Source organism: Arachis stenosperma, chromosome 6, assembly GCF_014773155.1.
Source record: "Arachis stenosperma cultivar V10309 chromosome 6, arast.V10309.gnm1.PFL2, whole genome shotgun sequence".
Taxonomy (NCBI): Eukaryota; Viridiplantae; Streptophyta; class Magnoliopsida; order Fabales; family Fabaceae; genus Arachis; species Arachis stenosperma.
The window spans coordinates 119,141,564-119,162,368 of record NC_080382.1 but is presented as its reverse complement, the minus strand read 5'-3'; the positions used below and the strand labels follow the sequence as shown (position 1 = coordinate 119,162,368).

General features: G+C 32.8%; 1 protein-coding gene and 1 long non-coding RNA gene across 3 annotated transcripts; both read left to right on the top strand.

Annotated features, from left to right (window-relative positions):
- Positions 1–4,181: 4,181 nt before the first annotated feature.
- Positions 4,182–7,818, top strand: LOC130935888 (glucan endo-1,3-beta-glucosidase 8-like). Its single transcript, XM_057865799.1, has 2 exons — positions 4,182–5,062; positions 6,391–7,818. The coding sequence occupies exons 1-2, from the start codon at positions 4,707–4,709 to the stop codon at positions 7,496–7,498; spliced, it is 1,464 nt and encodes a 487-aa protein (XP_057721782.1). The 5' UTR covers positions 4,182–4,706; the 3' UTR covers positions 7,499–7,818.
- Positions 7,819–8,350: 532 nt separating this feature from the next.
- LOC130935527 (uncharacterized) lies at positions 8,351–18,620 on the top strand. Of its 2 annotated transcripts, XR_009067908.1 has the most exons (4): positions 8,351–9,012; positions 9,098–9,235; positions 10,877–11,172; positions 17,859–18,620. It is a non-coding gene; the product is annotated as an uncharacterized LOC130935527 (long non-coding RNA). The 2 variants fall into 2 exon arrangements; XR_009067909.1 differs by lacking the exon at positions 17,859–18,620 and having other exon boundaries at positions 10,791–11,550.
- The last annotated feature ends 2,185 nt before the right edge of the window (positions 18,621–20,805 follow it).

The window sequence follows — 20,805 nt, the reverse complement described above, 5'->3', positions numbered from 1 at the left end:
ATTTTTCTATCACATGACATTTATTATTTTATTTCAAATTTAGAGTTTTCTTGATCTAACATTGCGTTGAAAGAATAGCAAGCAAAAAAAATGAAAAAAAGAAAACATTCCAAACATAATTACAGCTAATCTTTTTTTTTAGTTTTCAAATATATTATTTATTTTATTTATTTAGAGTAATAACTAAATTTATTATAACTATAGTACAATTATCTTTAAACTATTAGTATTATTAGTATATTTTTAAAACTATTAACATATTATAAATAGAATTTAATTTCGATGTACTAGCGTTTTACACAGTTGTGCAAAATTCATCCGTTCTTTTGGATGACTATTCACGTGGTTAATGTGAAAGATATTTATTTTTATTAATGTGTCATTACGAAATTGGATGTACATGTAAAACTACTTTACACTATCAATACATCAAAATTAAATTTTTATAAATATTTGTAGTTCATATTTTAAGTTAATTTATAAGTATACCATTTCACAAGTCAAAGGCAATTCTTTTTAATAACTTTGTAAATGCTAATAGCTTTTATATTTAATTTATTTTGCAGTACGATAAAATTTATTGTTCAATTAAAAATTATTTGATAAAAATATTTGAGAATGAATTGGTAGAAAGGAAGGCCTATGTCTTCTCAAATTTTGAAATTAAGAAATCAAGCGGAATATATCTTTTGACTGTACACATGTGCAAAATATCTTTTAAAAAAGAGTCACGTATAATACATACGGTTGATGATCGTAAAAAATCGGATAATTATTTTGATTTGCTTGCCCATGCTGATATATTGAAACAAATAAATGAACGATTCTACTTATTTGGTACGTAGTTAATTTATATTAACCCACACAAAATTATTTTTGTTTTAATTTTAAGTTTTTCCAAAAAATTGTATAATACCATTATTTTATCGATACAAAAATTTTAACAGTTTATTTATGAAAATATTTAAAATTGTATTGTGACTTTTTTTAAGTTATATCCTTTTATTAATATACTATTGTTAGTTTTATCGTTTAACATAAAATAAATTAGTAAATTTTCTTTATTTTATACACGTACAAAGTTATAATTCCTTATGTTATTCACTCATTTGTTCTTAATTTGGTACTTTTAATTTAATTTTTTTTGTTCAATTAAATATTATTGGACTTTTGACTGACAACGAAAAACTTATATCATGGTCAGAAATAGAGAAAAATGTCCAATACATTGTGATTGATCTTCATGATTTACAGTATGTAAAATTTTAATATTTTAATATGAATATTTCTTTTGGTAATAATTATGTGTTGTGGTGCAAATTTTTTTATATGTATTATTATTTACTTCTCTTAATTTTCGCTTTCATTCAGAAATGAGAAAAAAATAAGATGCACGCAGTGAGATCAATTTACAATCCAATTGCTTGATCATCTATGTGATCACCAAGCAACCAAATATATTCTCTATTTTATAAAATTTAACAAAGACATTGGTAAGTATATTGGTTTTGCATTTATTTATATATTTTATTTATTTATGTTATATTTGTAATTATATTATATCTATTTTTATCAATATAATTTTTTTAAAAAATATCGTTAGTGTTAGCACATGTTGTATTAAATAAATTAAATGATAAAAACAAGTAACTATTTTCTTTTTCAGTCAAGATTCAGTAAAATATTGTAATTTAGACTTGCAATATCAATATATTAATAGTAAAGTAAAAAAAAATATAATATCGTATCAAAGAAATTTTTAAAATCATAATTGTAATTTATGATTGAAATCATAATTTAAATATTTTAAACGGGATAATTTCACTTAGAGTGTTATTAATTCAAACATAATTCTTATATATTTAATACCTACATTCAAGTTAATACATTTAATACCACATCTAAAAAAATACGAACAATGCACATCATATTACTTATTTATTAATTAAATTATTACAATTCAAATTAATTATTTTAAAAAAATAATTTAAAATTATAATTTCAATCTTATCACGTGTATGGCACGGGTTATTCCACTTGTTTTATTCAAAAACTAACACAATGACAGCCTCAAATCAGTCTCATTATCACAATTTGGACAGTATAAACATGACGAAATCACAAGCTTAATCACATATAACAATATATCAACAAAATTCAATATAAAGTCAATCAAACTACATCAATAATCAATCACAACAACCATTATTTATCCAACAAATTTAATCGGTGAGAATTTATTGAAACTCTACCTCTATACGAAATCAAAATACTCGAAGCTGCGGAGAAATTTTCTGACTGAGCTGTCGAAGAAAAAAATGTCAGAAATTATCTGTGCCTCTTAGAACTCCAGCCTTCAAGCGAAATGAAAGCTATGTAAAAATCCAAAAATTTTGGTAATAAAATTTATTTGTCTCCATTATTTAATTAAATTTGACTCCATTATATTTAAAATTCTTTCATCAATTTCAATTATATAAAAACAAATGATAATTCAAGATTCAAATAAAATTTGTTATAATAACTTTAAAAAAAAGTGAAATAATTATAAATTTATTATTTTATAGTTGCAACTAATAAATAAATTTAAAATTTGAAAATATCTGTTTATATACTTATATATATATATATATATATATATATATATATATATATATATTGATTATTTGTTCAAAATAGAGGTAACTATTAATTTGATATCCAAAAGATTTAGATACAGACAAAATAATCCTTAAATGATTTGAAAATTATGATAAAAATAACTAATATATATTATATTTATTAAAAGTGACAAAAATATTTTTCGTATTTAACAAATGACATATCCATTTAATCTAAATTATTTTGTCAACGTTTGAATAAATATTTAGAAGATGCACAAAAATATTTAGAGTAAAATTTGATATCTAGATTTTTTATTTTTCAAAAAAATTTAGTCATTCACAATAAAAAAATTTGAAAAAATTTACTTAACATAAAATTATAAATTTTTGAGAATGAAAAAATTTTATTTTTTAATATTACTTGCAAAAAATTACATCAAAATATGACATCTAAAATTTTTTTTAGAATATACATTTAATGTATATTTAGTTTTTCGCGACTTATTTGTTGTTAACATCTTTTAGAGTTATTTTTTATTAGCGATGTAAATTTTTTTATACTATTTTGATTGTGTACTCGTTTAAAATAAACATTATTCTCTCTTCTATAAATTACTACTAGATTAGTATTTTAATTTTAAAATAATAAAAATATTTGATAGTCAATATAATAAAGTCTAATATTTTATTAGATTTGATTACAAATATATAAAATTATTCTGTTAAATTAATTTTAAATTAAATAAATTATCTTATTAAACTAATTTTAGTATTAAATTAAAAATGAATAATAAAAATATTAATCTTATATTAACTATTAAATAAAAAATAGTTAAATAAATAATAATAATAAAATAAAAAATCAAAATAATACTGTTTATTCATTAGTGTTTTTTTAAAGTTAACTTTAGTTTTTTATGAGACAACATCAATTAAAAAAACTTTTTTAAATATAAATATTATAAAAAATCGATTTCGTAATCGTATGAAAGATAAATTTTTAAATAATTATTTAACAACATATATAAAAAAATAAATATTTAATTATATTGATAATAAAAAAATTATTTAATTTTTTTAAAATATAAAACTTAAAAAAATAAAATTTTAATTTATATATTATAATTATTTAAATTATTATTTTAATATTTTAATTTATTAATTAAATAATTTAAAAATTAATTATATTTTATAATAATAAAATATAATTATAAAAATTATTATCATATTATGTATGTTTTGCCTTTACTTACAAAATTTTTTTGAATCTCTCGTATGGAATGTATCATTCTTTTACGCGGTACTTGATAATAAATTAATAATGGCTTCAATTTTCTTTGTCGGGTACAGCTTTCACAAATCACAATCTTTATAGTTGCAGATAGCCGTTAAAGTTTAAACCGCGGTTAGAATCGAATCAGATTTCCCAAAAACTAAAGACAAAATAAGAAAAAAAAAAAAAGGGAGGCATTTGTCTTTCTCTCTGCCTTTATCTCCAACACTTTCCCTTTCACACAAGCTCCTCAGAATTTCAATTTCCCCACATTTTTATTTCTTCTCCTTCCATAACCACTCTTCTCACAGCCCAAAAAAACACGTCTCTTTGTTCATCTATCTAGTTTTAAGACACAACACATTCTCTTTGGTCTCTCAATAAGCCAATAAGAGGCCAAGAAACTAAAAAAAAAAAAAAAGAAAAGAAAATCAAATCTTATTTTGTTTTCCACTGATTTGATTTCAGAATTGTGATCCTTTATATTCTTATACATAGATTTGATTTTATTATTATTATTATTGTTATTATTTATTTATTTATTCGTATAAGTATAACGATCTCATTCAATTCATCGAATTGTGGAGGTTGTGAAAGTAGGGCTATATTACTATATTCTCGCTAATTTCGCTGTTTCTTCGTTAGAGCCCCTCACTTTCTTGAACGGTTTCTCTCCTAAAGTGGGGTTTTTGGTTTTTTAAGTTGCAACATACATACATAACCAGTTTCTATTTTTTTTTTCAAGCCACCTCAATCTCACTATTTATATCTATATATATAATACGCCGTTTCTTCTCTTTCCCTCTGTGACATTTAATCAAGCACCTTGCATGCTATTATTTTCTTGGATGGGAAAGTTGAGGCCTTTGATCTTAGTAGCTCTGTTATTGTTTCTGTGGTGCTGCCATGCCGTTGTGGAAGGGCTGGGTGTGAATTGGGGAACGCAAGCAACGCACAAGTTGCCACCGGACACGGTGGTGCAGATGCTGAAGGACAATGGGATTCAGAAGGTGAAGCTGTTCGATGCAGAAGAATCAACAATGAGTGCTCTTGCTGGCACTGGAATCGAGGTCATGGTTGCCATACCTAACATCCAGCTTGCTGATATGAATGACAATGATAAAGCCAAACAGTGGGTTAAGAAGAGTGTTACAAGGTACAACTTCAATGGCGGTGTTAACATCAAGTGAGTTAGTTCTTTTGCTCTCCTTCAGTCCTTCTTTCTCTTTCTGGTTTCTATTGTTTAATACTATTTGTTTTTTAGTGTGAATTTTAGAACTTATTTGGATGCAGATATGGTTTAGATTTAGCATCATAGCTGCCTAGGTTCCTTGTTAATCCAGCTTATGATTTTGTTTTTTTTGGGGTAAAAAAATAAATTGGAAAAATTTTTAGGGGGTTCTTCGCTTCTTGTGTTCAATTTATCATTAACATGAGGTGACCTTTGAAGTTTGAACTATGAAGGGGGCATTAATCCCGTTGTGCATCATAATAAATTAATAATAATAGTAATAACTATTTAAGAATGAATTTTAATTGGTTGATGAGTTTAGGGGCAACGAAAAGTGGGTCAGGAATCTTTCAAAAGTGAAGCCAAAGTTATCTCTTTTCTCCACGAGCCTCATATGTAATTACTTGGAAATACCCGCAGATTTGATTCTTTTTTTTTTGGAAGTGCTGCTGCCTCCTCCAGTGCCTTTTTATGTGGCTGAGGAGAAGGATATTTGCTAATTGCTAATTTGCTACACTGAAAAGGAAGGGGAAAAAAAAAGAAAAAGAATAACAGGGCATCTGTTATGATAAGAAATGAATCACTTTGCTTGCAGCTTACAATATTTAAGGGAAGCAAATCGATAGCAGTGGCCCTTACCACGCACTTTCATATGCTTGCAGTTGAAGTTTCCAATAGTATAGGACAATATTATATATATATATATATATATGTGTGTGTGTGTGTGTGTGTGTGTGTGTGTGTGTGTGTGTCTGTGTGTGTGTATGTATGTTATGTATAAATGTAAAGGTATGTGCTTATGTATGTATTAATGTGTGTGAGGGGAAGTATATCAAGAAACTGATTAAGACAAAGTACATCAAGACAAGAAAGATTCGAGTTATAACAAATAGGACTATTAGAACTTGTTGGGCCATGGTTGTTGTTCTACCTTCTCTGGGTTTAAAGATTTTTACCTTCCATGTCAGTTGATAAAAGAATTGGAGTTGAATATATTTCAAAAGGAGTTAGAAGTTTTACCTGGCCTTGTAGAGAATCAATCAATAAACCACAGTGGTAATATTTTTGCGCTTGAGTTTCATGGTGAGTCTATTAAGTACTATGTCTTAATCCTTATTGCTTGGAAATCCTAAATTCTCTCAATAATTAAATATATACCATTAATATATTAAAGGTCATGGTAACTTCATTTAATTGTGTATTTCCTGTTTTGTGTTCAATGATAATATTGCTCAATTGAGGGGGCCCAATCTTATGCATTGAATCAATCTATTCTTTTGCAGGTATGTAGCTGTTGGGAACGAGCCATTTTTGAAATCATACAATAATTCATTCTTGAATGTCACATTCCCTGCACTACAAAACATTCAAAATGCACTTAATGAAGCTGGTGTTGGTGATAAGATTAAGGCTACAGTGCCCTTAAATGCTGATGTTTATGAGTCTCCGGCAAACAATCCTGTTCCGTCTTCTGGAACATTCCGGGCTGATATCAATGGCCTAATGACCCAGATAGTAGCATTCCTCAGCAAGAATGGTGCACCATTTACAGTGAACATTTACCCTTTCTTGAGTCTCTATGGGCATGACGATTTCCCTTTTGATTATGCCTTCTTTGATGGTGTCACCAACCCCATAAACGATAACGGGACTCCGTACACCAATGTCTTCGATGCGAATTTTGATACCCTTGTTGCCGCTCTCAGCAAAGCAGGGTACGGAGACCTGCCCATAATTGTTGGAGAAGTTGGATGGCCTACTGACGGCGACAAGAACGCCAACACGCGCAATGCTTTGAGGTTCTACAATGGACTCCTGCCAAGGCTTGCAGCCAACAAAGGGACACCCCGCCGCCCTGGATACATCGAAGTCTATCTGTTCGGGCTCCTTGATGAGAATGGAAAGAGCATTCAGCCAGGGAACTTCGAGCGTCACTGGGGGATTTTCGGGTATGATGGGCAGCCTAAGTTCCCGATGGACCTTTCCGGCCAGAATCAGAACAAGATGCTCGTTGGTGCGAAAAATGTACAGTACCTCGAACAAGAATGGTGCATGTTTAATCCTAATGCTAAAGATCTCAGCAAACTCGGGGAAAGTATCACTTATGCCTGCACCAATGGGGATTGCACTGCACTTGGCTATGGATCTTCATGCAACAATTTGGATGCTAATGGGAATGCTTCATATGCATTTAACATGTATTTTCAGATGCAAAATCAGAACCTTCAAGCCTGCAATTTTGGAGGTTTGGCGAAGCTTTCGTTGACAAACATTTCAACCGACACCTGCAATTTTCCCATTCAGATAAAGTCTTCATCACCACCCTCTTTGATGGTTCCCTCTCTCTTGGCTTCTTTATTGGTTGCTTTACCGGTGGTTCTGTTTATGTAGTTTTGTTGTACATACATTAGGGTGTGATTCAACATGCGAGGAAAAAAAATTGATGGTGAGAGAGATATCATACATAACATAACCAAATGATTGTGATATTTTTCACATGAGAAGATGCATTCGAGTGTGTTATTGTTATTTATTTTGGGCTTCATCATTTCTTAGGGATAGTGCAGAGGAAACTAAAGAATTCTATAGATTGATTTACAATATAAAGCTTTGATTGTATACTTGTTCCTTGTATGAACAATGGCCATGCTCATTGATATACATCATTTATTTTTTGGGTGACCAATCACATCATATTATATTATATATACTGTGAATTGGTATTATATATATTCCAATTTCTTTGCTTTAGATAATCAAATCCTATGGTGTATTTAGATTTTAACACTTTGAAGATGGAGGCTTTTTTGGCGAGGAAAGTATATAGAGGACCTTCAAGCTCCAGGCTAGTTTTGTGTAAGATCTCGAATTTTTTAAAAATTAAATAATAAGTTTATTTGTGATTTATTATATTTATTTAAGATTTTATTTTCAAAAATTTTTATATTAAATGAGTATTTTTTTATTATGATTTAAAGTTTTAGTAATTTAAAAATAATAAAAATTTTATATATATTTTAATTTAAATATTTAGATTTTGAACTTTATTTTATAAATAAAAGGAAATTAATTTGATTATCTCTAATTCTTGGATTAGAGTGTTTATTTGAAAATAATTTATAAATTCATGAATAAATATTTTTTAAAAAATAATTTTAATGGATTAAAATTGATTTTCAATTACTACTCTATACTCTAATTATATTATTATTTGTCCCAAAAAAAAAAAAACCCTAATTTACTAAACACTCCCCAAAACCTTCATCCTAACATTTTCATTCTGCCACACCCCCTCCCCTTTCTTCCTAAATGCACACACACCCATGGAGAGGAGAGAGCTGAGAAGGAAAAGAAGGAGCTGTGCCCTACCGCCGTCCAATCCATCTTGCCACCACCGCTGTTGCGTGCTACCTGCACCGCCATTCATGCCCGCCGATCCGTCACTGAGCCGCCACCGTTATTGTTGAAAGAGAGGGACGCCGTTGATGCTATCAGGGAGGAAGGAAGAACTGCACGAGAGCCAGGGGAGGGGGAGCCTCTGCTGCGTCGCCACCGTGCCTCCATCACCGCCGAACCGCTTTGCTAATGCTAGCTCTTTTGCATCTAGTCGGAGTCGAGGGAACCGTCACCGTCGCGGCCATGGGCATGGGTTTCAAAAGGAAGAGAACACGATGAGGAGAAGAGGAGCTGTATCCCGCTTCTGCCGCTGTCATCGTGCTCAACCTCCGCGCCAGGTCATCGTCGTCGTTGTGGTCAGAAGCTGCCACTGTCGTTGTTTGGGTCCGCCGTGGGGAGGAACAGCGCTGACGTCGCTGTAAATCAGCTATTGGAACCTCCGCTAGCTTGTCCTATGTTGCTGTATCGTCACTGGAGTTGCCGTTGCTTCATCCTTTGAATTCCTTATGGTACAATGAGTTTTCTTGTCCCGAAACTTTTACCGTTGTTATTCTGATATAAGTTACTATGGTCTTTGCAACATTGATGCATTAGGGTCGAGTTCCGGTTATTTCATATCGCGTTTAGAGTTGTCGTTGTTGCTGCGAAAGTGGAATGCAATTATGGTTGTGGCTGCCACTATTGCGGGCCAGGATAAAGAGAGTTTTGTCACGTAGTTAAGTCGCGATCGAGGTAGGGGTATTTTCTTAAACTCATTTTACTTTCAAGAATTGTTACAACTCGATATTAATATGGAAAATATATTTTTATGATTACGTGAGTCTTATGGATTGAACTGAATTGTTTTGGATGGATGTGAATAGTTATTTGGTTGATTTATTGAATATTGAGAAGACTAGTTACTTTTAGAGTAAAAGACAAATAGGTCCCTGACTTTTTTTTCGCAGACATTTTCGTCTCCAAGAATTGGAAAATACATTCATGTCCCTGACCCTTCCAAAACGCAGACAAATTGACCCCTCCGTTAAAGTGACTCCGTTGGACTCAACGGAAAACGCTGATGTGGCTCCCGTGGCGTTGACCTGGCCGTTACGGGAGCACACGTGGCATGTAGCTTTTCAAAACAGGACATATTAGTCCTCTCACACCAAAACGTGTAACTTTTCAAAACAGGACAGATTAGTCCTATCATACCAAAACGACTAATATGTCTTGTTTTGAAAAGCTACACGTTTTGGTGTGAGAGGACTAATATGTCCTATTTTAAAAAGCTACATGCCACGTGTGCTCCTGTAACAGCCAGGTCAGCGCCACGGGAGCCACATTAGCGTTTTTCGTTGAGCCCAACAGAGTCACTTCAACGGAGGGGTCAATTTGTCTGTGTTTTAGAAGGGTCAGGGACATGAATATATTTTCCAATTCTTGAGGACAAAAATGTCTGTGGAAAAAAAGGTAAGGGACCTATTTGTCATTTACTCTTATTCTTATTTGTTGATTTAGTTTGTTGAATTGGTCGTTGTTGGACTGGTTTCTTAAAATTGGTTTTTGAATTATAATAGAATAATTATCGAGTGTTTGAACGTGTTTTGATAATTACGGCTGAATTATTGTGATTAATGGGATTGGCTACTTGAATTTCTTGATTCGGTTAATTCTATATTTTGTCAATTTTCTTGAGTTGAGTTGATGTTATTGTGATAATAGTTTATTGAAATTGATTGATATTGGAAATAATTTGAATGATTGAGAGATGTCTAGTTTGATTTGGTTGGAATTTTTGCAGGGTGGCAAAGTCCAAGTTTTAGAAGAAATGTTGCTACAATTTATGAGAATTTGAAAGTTTTATTTTGATTAATTTGATTGAAGAATTATTTTATTTGATTTTGATTTAACTAAAGAAAAGAGTATGATTTGGGGTGTTTTAGCAAACTTCGAAGTGATTATTAAAGAATAAACAATTATGTTTTTGGATTTGCAAACAGGATGATTTTTGAGTCTTTTGAACGAGTTTTAAACTTAAATCGGTTTTGAAGTTAGTTTGAAAAAAATTTGGTTGAGTGAGAATTGGGTTTTATGAAAGAAACATTGGTTCTTAAGTGAAGTTGTTTTGGAGATTTTGGAAAATGTTATGAAAAGTCATATTGGTTTTAAAGGAAAAGGTGATTCTTGGTGTGATGTGAATTAAATGTATATTGCTTTTGAAAGTAAAAGGATCAAGTATGATTTTGAATCGTGATGAAAGTGAGTTTAAAGACTTTACTGTGAACTGATGTTTACTCGTGATAAGGACGGTGGTGAATTCTACTTGCACACTTAGCTGAGTTATACCAGAGCAAGGACAGTGGTTAATCTCACTTGTTCATGATTTTCTAGGTAAGGACGGTGGTTAATCCCGCTTGCTCGAGATTTACTGCAACGGCAAGGATGGTGGTTAATCCCGCTTTCGCATTGACTGACTTTTTTTCAGACAAGGACAATGATTAATCCCGCATGTTTGAGTTACCCGGTAAGGACGGTTGGTTAATCCTGCTTACTCGTAGACTAAAGTTCAGGGCAAGGACGGTTCGTGAATCTCACTTGCTTGTGGAGCCTATGGATAATGACGGTTGGTAAATCCCACTTACCCGAGTTGGGTCTGACAACATAACCGACGCGTGAGCTCATGGACAGTAAGATCATATTGCATTTTTTTGCTATTGTTTGCGGTGTGCTTAAATGCTTCGGTTTTCCTATTTGATGAATTTTGTCTAACTGTTAATTGTGATACCTGTCGTAATTGCTTTCTAATTGTGTTTTCCTTGCATTGCTTGTGCTTGTGATTGATTATGTTCTAAGATTGACTGTTGGTTGAGAAAGTTTGGGCTGGAGGCCGTGGATTGATTATATATTGGGTCGGTGATTGTGGTTTGATTATATATTGGGCTAGAGACCGTGGTTTGATTATGTTTTGGGCTAGAGGCTGTGGTTGATAAAGTTTGGGCCGGAGGCCGAGAGTTGATATGTAATACCCTACCACGCAGAGCCTTATGCTTAAGTCGTAAAGCAGAGGTGGCGAGGTATTACAACATATATATATATATATATATATATATATATATATATATATATATATATATATATATATATATATATATATATGGTTGAAAGAATTTGTAACTAGGAGCCTTGAAGAAGAACTTAAATAAAAACCGTAAAAAGAAAAGCGCATCATACACGTAAGGCAGATAACAAGAAAAACAGGAAGAATAAACCGGCAATAAAGGAAAGATAACCTATATAAACAAGAGTAGAGTATCAAGAGATACAAAATATCAAGCTCCAGACTCGACCTGCGAAGCTAAGGCCGGCCGGAGTATAAATACATATATATACAACCCAAAATATCCCAAAGACATAAAGCAAAACACCTGTTTCTCCAAAATAGCCACTAGGAGGGACAAATATAATATATAAAATGGAGAATCTATTTATATATATACAAAACATAAGTACCAAATACAGTATCCCAAAATAAAACTTCGCTTGCATAGGAAGTCTCCAGATGCTCAACGAGGTGCCTTTCGACCTGCATATGAAAAACAACAACATATATATGGAATGTGAACCGGAGGTTCTCAGCATGATAAATGCGCCAACATAGATAATATATAAGGTCCCAGGAAAGTCAGAGGCATTCCTAGAACTTTGACACTCATATTTAAATTTAAAGAAGTATACTAAATCAGAAATTTGGGAATCTATTTGTGGATTTTAGTTCTAATCTAACTCTCAGCCTCAGTTGTAAAGACATACAAGACAGGCAAAGAAACACAGATAGGATGCAATTAAAACAAGTAGGACAAATAGTAAATAAGCATGGTTAATCAATTAGGTAAACCAAAGTAATGAACACTCAAACAAAACATACAAATGCATATGATATATGCCTGCCCTATGGCTTATGAGTCTCATCTGTCGGTTAAATAGCCAAATCCGACATGTCCGGTAGCTAACCCTGGACAGTCCTTCCGAGCACGCATTCCTAAGAGTCTATGCATCACAACCATTCATTTATCATCTCTTTGGGAGAATCTAGAGAGTTAAAGTTCCTGGTCACATCTTGCGACGTAGGGTCAACAAAGTATTGAGTTTCAACCTGGAACAAGTAGTGGCAAACCACTGCGTCTACCCAGAGAAACTTGTATCTCAGATAATAGAAGTGCATATACTATTAATCATTCAATATCAATTAATAATATTATCAATACAACATTTATTCATAATCATTTTGACATTCCGTTCTTCCTCAATCAATCAACATTAGTTTCATCATCATTCATACCATATTCAAATTCATTTAAAATTCTCAATTCAAGTTCTTCCTTTCACAACCTTCCTCTATAGGTCCACTCTTCTCTCTATGCTTAGAAACTAGGGATTGGGTCTTAGAAAGTAGTTATAGATGTTTGGAAAGCAACATGAGAGGTTAAAAATTCAAAAACACACTTTTCAAAAAAATAAGGCTTTGTTTGGTTACTGTCTTCAAAATATATAGACACAGACACAACTATACCAAAAGACACAGACACAGATAGACATAAATTTTTTAACGTGTTTGGCAACAGTGTACAAGACACAACAATTTAATTCAAATGTCCATTTTATCCTTATTAGTTCTCTACCATCATCTTCCACCAACATTAAAGTTGCTGCCACCATAGCTTTCTACCACCACCACTGCCACCTGCAATTTTTTAACTTCACTGCAAAATACTATCTTCAATTTTCATTTATTCATCAGCAATTTAATTTTCTCATTTAAAAAAAATGAAACAGGTTGAAATAAATAAATAAAAAACAAAAATGAGAAGACAGATCTCAAGAACGATGGACAACTATTTTGGGTGTTTTTAGTTTTTTTTGCCTTTCTTAATAAAATTGATTCAAGTAATAGTGGAGACGAATAGATTTGAGCAACACCTGATGAATGTAGAGAAATAAATCTGACCGAAAATGATGACTCATGGTAGTGATAGGTGTGACTGTGTGAAGAGAGAAAGAGAGAAGAGGAGGAAGAAGAAAGAAGGGGTGTCAATGGTGGCGGTCCGTGACAGCGGCATGGAGGGGCACAACAATGGAAGGAGAAGCAGAGTGATGGGTGTGATGATGCGAAGAGAGAAAGAGAGAAGGAGATGAGAAAGAGAGGAGAGGCAATGGCTATGGCGGTGGTGTAGAAGAGGGACACAGCCATGGAAGAGGGAGGATGGAGGAAGAAACGTGGAGGTTGGAAGGATTTTGGAGTTAGAAACACAGAATAGAGAAGATAATAAAAAAGAAAAAGGGGATTTAGGGTTAGATTAATTAGGGACATAGTTGAAATTTAAAAAAAAAAATAGGGATAAAAATGTAAAATTTTGTGTCTTATAAACTGTGTCTCAATGTCTCAGCTAAATGGAGAGACACTAAAAACATGTATTTTGTGTATACTTGTGTACCACCGTGTCCATCATAAATTTGTGTCTCAACAAACAAACGGTAGACATGTGCCACCGTGTCCATATCTTTAGTGTCTAGAGACACCAACCAAACGCACGCTAAGGGTCATGCGTACGCATGCCCATACTCACGTACGCATAGGTGAAAAAATGCCAAAGTTACGTATGCGAGCACGGTCTGCATACGTGAACTCACGAAATAGAACGGGGTTCCAGCGTACGCATGCACGTCCCCGCGTACGCATGAGTGAAATTTTGACATATTCGTGTACGCAGACCATGTCCGCGTACGCGAGACGTCTGGGCAGAGCCCTGGATCTGCGTTGCGTGCATGTTCGCATACGCAGGGTTCCAATTTCTTCGAAAAGCTGCTAATTTTGTAGAAATTAGATTTTTACACTAAACTTCAAACGTGCATAACGTTTTCGTTAAAAATAATTTTTTGTCCGTTCTTCAAACGTTGTAAACTTCACGGACCCAATTTTCATTCAAAATAAGTTTTACAAAATTTGAGGGTTCGAAAACCGAGTTATGGCCCACCGAAATTGGTAAAAAATTACTTTTTATCAAAAACCCCAAAATCTCTATTTTTTTCAAATTCTCAATTTTAAAGCAAAGTCTTATAACCAAAACAGCACCAAAAGTCTCCAAATCATACACATATACCTTCCAACCACTTCACCTCATACCAATACCCAATTTTCCTTCAATCATTCAACAATTTCTCAACCAAATAAATAACAACTATATTCATATACATTAATTTCATACCAAAACATGGCAACATACAAATTCACCCAATCCATTCAACCATTTCCAATAATCATCGCTAATCCTTAACAATTCACATAATTCAACTTATCTTACGGACCACTAGCCTTAGTTTTCACATAACATTATACATTATCTACGAGAAACCAAAAGCATATCTTGGCCGATTCCTCCCTAACCTCAACACATCTCAAAATCCTCAATTCACAAGTTCAAAATCTCTACCAAATGGGTTTTCAGCTCCCAATACTCAAACTTCATCAATTTGGTTCCAATTCACATATATACCATCTAATTTTGCATCATTACATACGCATTCACAAATTTAATAACTAACCTCATATAATTAAAAAAACTTTACCAGAGTTTTAAGTTTCTTATCGTTACTCATGGACAATTGGGCAAAACCCAATAATTTTCCATTGCTAGAGTTCATTTAAACCATCAAAATTACCAAAATCCAAAACTTTTGAAATTTAAGAGGAGAAAGATGGGTGAGAAAACTCAGTTTACTTACCACTTTTTTGGATGGTTTTGAAGAGCTCGACGCGGCGCGTGGCCACAAACGATGCGACGATGGAAGATCCGAATTGGAAGATATGGAGGATTGAATATGAGCCAAGGGTTAGGGTTCTTCTGATTCCCTTTCCCCTCTTCAGCGTCCTACTTCAATTATGAAGGAAAGGAGGCTAAGTTTGCATGCTTTATTTGTTGGGCCTTCGGCCCGATTTTGGGTCAAAATCTTAAAATTTAGTGATGAAATTTGTATTTTTTTAAATTTTTACTTCTCTAGATTATAAAAATTTAATTTCTTAATTTTTTAAATATTAATTAATTTATTCGCTAATTATTTATCAATTTTTGCAGAGTTTACATGATGATTTATTGGTAATTCTGGTTAGATTGTTTACTTGTTATGCAGTGAATGTCATGAGCTATTATTTGAGATTGAAATTCTCATAAGTTTGAAAGTGAATTTAATTTATTTCTAGATAATTAATTATTGATGTTCGAGTAGGTTCATAAGACGAGCGATAATTATTGTAGTTGAAATGCTTTCTTTTCTTTATACATATCCTTTTGTGACAATTTTTAAATCCTCTACTAAGAACCTACGAGAACGATGTTCTCACCCCCTATAGACTTCTCTTTTTAGAACGGGAAAAAAAGTTGTGTGAAGTTTTTGCTCAGTTCTTAGCTATGATGTTTTGTTTGGATATATTAGTCAATTTTTTTCGCCTTTGCCATTATGCTCTGTAAGAGGGACAGGAGTTACAATGATATGTGTATATATAATATTTGTAAGTTACTTGTGTAAGAAGTTTTGTATATATGTATATGCATGTTTGTAAAGTGAAAAAGAATTTCCGTTTTTTTTAAGAAAACATCAATACGATTTCGTTTTAAAAAGGCTCATATTTTATTATTAAGTATATGAAAGTCGTCGTAATATCTATGCTATCAGAGTGGCGCAGCCGAAAGCGTGACATTCTGATAGTAAGGATGTTACATTATAGTATCAGAATAATCTTTCTTGTAGAGCTTGAAGAATGGACTGACTATACTTCAATTTCATACTTTGAGCATCTGTCATGTAGTAGGTCTTGTTCGGATTACAAGAGTTAGAGCTTTATGTACATGACGGTTTATTGATTAATGCCGCTATTCTATCATTGCATACTTCATGGTATTAAGTTTGGCCAGCTTAACACTAATAATTTATGTATATGAGAACACTAATGGGTTATTATAGATAATATAGATATAATAGGTAATGCATATCACAGGGTTTGGGGAACGTTAGAGGTTGCTTCACGAGGTTACTCGGTTATGTATCTTGTTCTTTCGTGGTTTACCTTGAAGTCCTTGTTTGAGATTTCTTTTTTAAAAAATAAATTAATTCTTTTCCAGTCCTACTCTTTATTTATATGCATTCTCGTTGATCTTAACTGTATATGTCTGCTTGAATTCCTTGAAATATCTGCTTTTCTTGAGATACAATTTGGTTCTTTGCTTTATGTCTTGCATCTTATGTATATCTCTACTTGATTGTATCCCTAGTATCATCTTAAAGTTCTTGTTTTGACTCTTTATTGAAAAAGCTTTTATTTGATTTGTTTCCTGCTTGACTGTGTTCTTAACCATTCTCTTGAATTTCTGTGAACTCTGACCATGATTTCTATTTTTCTCCTCCTTGGATTGGTATCATTTTTAGTAGCTCGAAATTAGTTTTTGTGTCACGGGCAACCTTTTAGACATAGAAAGAGATACGTTAGATCTTTAGGACGTGAAAGGTGAAGCTTGTAAGTGTGTGACGTCACAGCGAACTGTGGAGCTTTGATTCTCGTAAAAGAGTTTTGTAGATGTTAGACTTGTGATCGGTAGTGGGTTTGTAAAGTGATTGTTGAGGTTGAGGATTCCTAGGGGGTCTGTTTGATAAAGTACAGTGGAGACAGTGAAGATACATTTGGTTGAAGTTTGAGAATTTGAAGCTCTGAAGTTGGTATGAGATCAATGTGCGAACATTATACATTTGTAACCTTTTGCCACCTTGCTCTACCATCACATGTTTAAACCATGTAATCTTTTGCATCAAGCCGACCTTGTAGCTTTTACTTCGCATCATGCTTTTACCCTTATATATTTAAGCCATACGAATTTCTTGGTATTTGAAAACTTTATATATATATATATATATATATATATATATATATATATATATATATATATATATATATATAATATGTTGAGACCTCATTGCTTCTTCCTTATAGGTTATATCATATGATTTTTTCAGTATTTGAGATTATACTTGTTTGCACATATTTCTCTGTCATATGTTTCTGTGATTCTTGTGTGTGTGTGTGATTCCTGATTGATTGTTTCTTTGTACCTTTGGTTGTTAAAATTTATATGCATCCTCTGGTTTGTTGTTGTTAGCTAAGTATAATATTAAATGAACCTAACTAACTACCCCGACCTTTCCAGTTCTTACCCTTTTGATGCATAAGCATCTTTAGATGTTTTGTTTATTATTTTCTTATTCGTAATTGAGATTTTAGTACTTTAATCAATGTTTCTTGGAGTTGCTTTGAATTCTTTTGTTATAGGATATTTTGGAAGAAATCTAGCAACAACAAGGATGGAGAGAAGCAAGCAACCATAGCATTAAAGAGCAAGGCATGAAGGGAGCATACAGATGACCTCTTGAACCAAGCAAAGCCATGCGTATAACGCATGAATCATGTGTATAACACACCAGCCAAGAAGAACCTCTAGGAGCCAAAGACAACCCCATGCATTCTACTTGCCTCCTCATGCGTACAATGCATGAGCAAATTGCACTTCCAGTAGCAAGCCTCACACCATGCATTATACTTGAGACACCATGCATATAACACATGAATTGGAAGCCTCACACCATGCGTTATATTTGAGACATCATGCATATAATGCATGGTCTTGGAACACCTCCAGAGACATCTCATTCCTTCACTAATCTCTCAAACTTCAAGTGATTGCTTTGCTAGCCCAAGATTAAGTTTCAAGTCCATGATTTCAACTAAGCAAGGCACCAAGTTTTGAATTTCAATTACAAGGAAGATCACTAGTTAGTTAAGAGTCATTAAGAAAAGGTTTGATTTGAATTATATTTGATTTTATTTTGGTTTAGTTTGAATTTGAATTGAAGGTTTAGGTTTTAAATAAGTCCAAGGACTTAGTTCACGGACAAGAGAAAAGATCACATTTTACACAACACACCACACTTTAGAATTTTGTTTTCATTCCACCATGAGGAACTAATTTCCTTTGTTAAGGTTAGGATCTCTGTTCATCTTTTTATGGATTATTAATCTAAGTGTTTTGTTTTATTTGAGGTTTATGCTTTGATCTATATCATGATTGAGTTTTTCTTCTTCATCCCTAAAGATTTAGAACTGTTGAAAAATATTCTAACTCCGTTTTGGATTCTAAATATTGTTTTGGAAAAAAGTAATGTTGGAATTAGTAACAAAACTCGTTCTCATTACTTTTTTATTTAACTAGGAATAGTGTTTCAAAGAGTGTGTGACACCTTGTGATTTTCAATTGCTCTAGTTTGAATAAGTGACATAAAATTCAGATTAAAAAAATTTTGGAAAACATTCTTTCTTGTAAATTGGTGCAGATTTCAAAAATCACAAACTAACCGACATGTGCACCGGGTCATACCAAGTAATAATGGTTGAGTGATTTACCCTAGCCGATTTCCAATATGCACAAAAACCAAGATTGACTTCCAAACACACTTCCACAAAGTTTCAGTCACCAAAGTTCAAATCCAAATGTTCCAAATCCACCAAGTCAACTCCAAAATAACATGTAATTACTCTAATATCATATAATACACCAAATTAACACTAGGGCTTACCAAAATATCAAACCACAAGGGTTTTTGAAGTGACTTACCTCATCCACTGTAGATTGGGACAAAATCCAATAAGTTCTCACTATTAGATGGCACTTAAACAACCAAAATCATAAAATCTATTCAATAACTATATCCAAATTTTCAAAACAGTTAAGGCAGAATAAAGGAGTATGGAATTTGAGTTCTTACCAACTTTTTTTGGTTAGAAATGACGGGCTCAATGAGACTATGCGTGGCTACAAATAGCACGCAAATCAGAGTACCGTAGCTCAAGTTACGAGCTTGAGAAGATGAAAGTGAATAGTAACCTTCTTCTCTTCTCTTTGATTTTCAGCAGCTGTGTTGTTTGTATTTATGTGATGAATGAGTCAGAATTAGCTTCATTTTAGTGTATTTATATGTTGGGCTTGGGCCCGATCCAACCACTTAGCATTTTTGGTTCGTTTGGCCCAACTTTAGGCCAAAACCTTTAGAATTAGTGCCTTATTTTCAACTTTAAATATTTTCTTAAGTTTTTCTATAGTTTTATTTTCTCTCGCAGTACCGGACAAACTTAAGCCGATACTGTCTGCTAATTTACTGGTACACATTTTTACGCAATTTTTTGCAAAAATTACATTTTTCAACTCGAAAAAATTCACTGGATTCAAATCTTACCTTTAAATTTTCTAATTAATACTTCTAAATTTTCGGACCCATTTCAAGAAATTAAATTATTTTATTTTAAACGGCTATTAGCTTTCGGTTCTTACATTTTTCCTACCAAATTAGAAATTTTGTCCCAAAATTTAGGAATTACCTGAGAATATCTCGGGATAATCCTTTCACATCTCTGACTTCAATTCCCAAGTGTGCTCTTCCATTCTAACTCTCTTCCAAGCTATCTTCACCAATAAAACTTCTTTTTTTCCACATCTTTTTCACACTAGTGTCATCAATCCTCACTGGCGTGACTTGAAATGTTAGGTTCTCTTTCAACTCAACCGATTTGGTCTCTAACACATGAGCCGCATCCGATGTGTACTTACGAAGTTGCGACACTGTGAATACGTCATGTAGGTTAGATAAGTGTGGCGGTAAAGCTACTTGATAAGCCATCAGCCTGAGTCACCTCAATACTTCAAAAGGTCCTATGTTCCTCGGATTCAACTTCTTCGTCTTGATCGCTCTTCTGATCCCAATTGTTGAAGCCTTCAAGAATACGTTCTCACCCTCTTCAAACTCTAACGGATTTTTCCTCTGAACCGCATAACTCTTCTATCGGCTTTGCGCAGTTAAGATTCTAGCTCAAATTTTCTCGATCTTCTCAGAAGTCTCTGCTACCAAATACAGACCCAAAACACTCAATTCACCAGCTTCATACCAATATAGTGGAGACTGACACTTTCGTCCATATAAAACCCCATATGGAGCCATACCAATGCTCGCATGAAAGCTATTGTTATATGCAAACTCTACCAATGGCATGTAATGGTCCCAACTTCCTAGTTGATCCAACACACGCACCCTTAGCATATCCTCCAATGTCCGAATAGTCCTTTCCAATTGTCCATCAGTTTGTCGATGATACCCCGTGCTGAGACATAGTCTCGTACCGAAATATTTTTGAAAAGCTCCCCAAAATTTTGATGTGAATCGGAGATCTC

Excerpts from the sequence above, each read along its gene's own strand:
- LOC130935888 (XM_057865799.1), top strand. The coding sequence starts at position 4,707 with ATGCTATTATTTTCTTGGATGGGAAAGTTGAGGCCTTTGATCTTAGTA. Across the intron at positions 5,063-6,390 it reads AATGGCGGTGTTAACATCAA|GTATGTAGCTGTTGGGAACG; the intron begins GTGAGTTAGTTC and ends ATTCTTTTGCAG.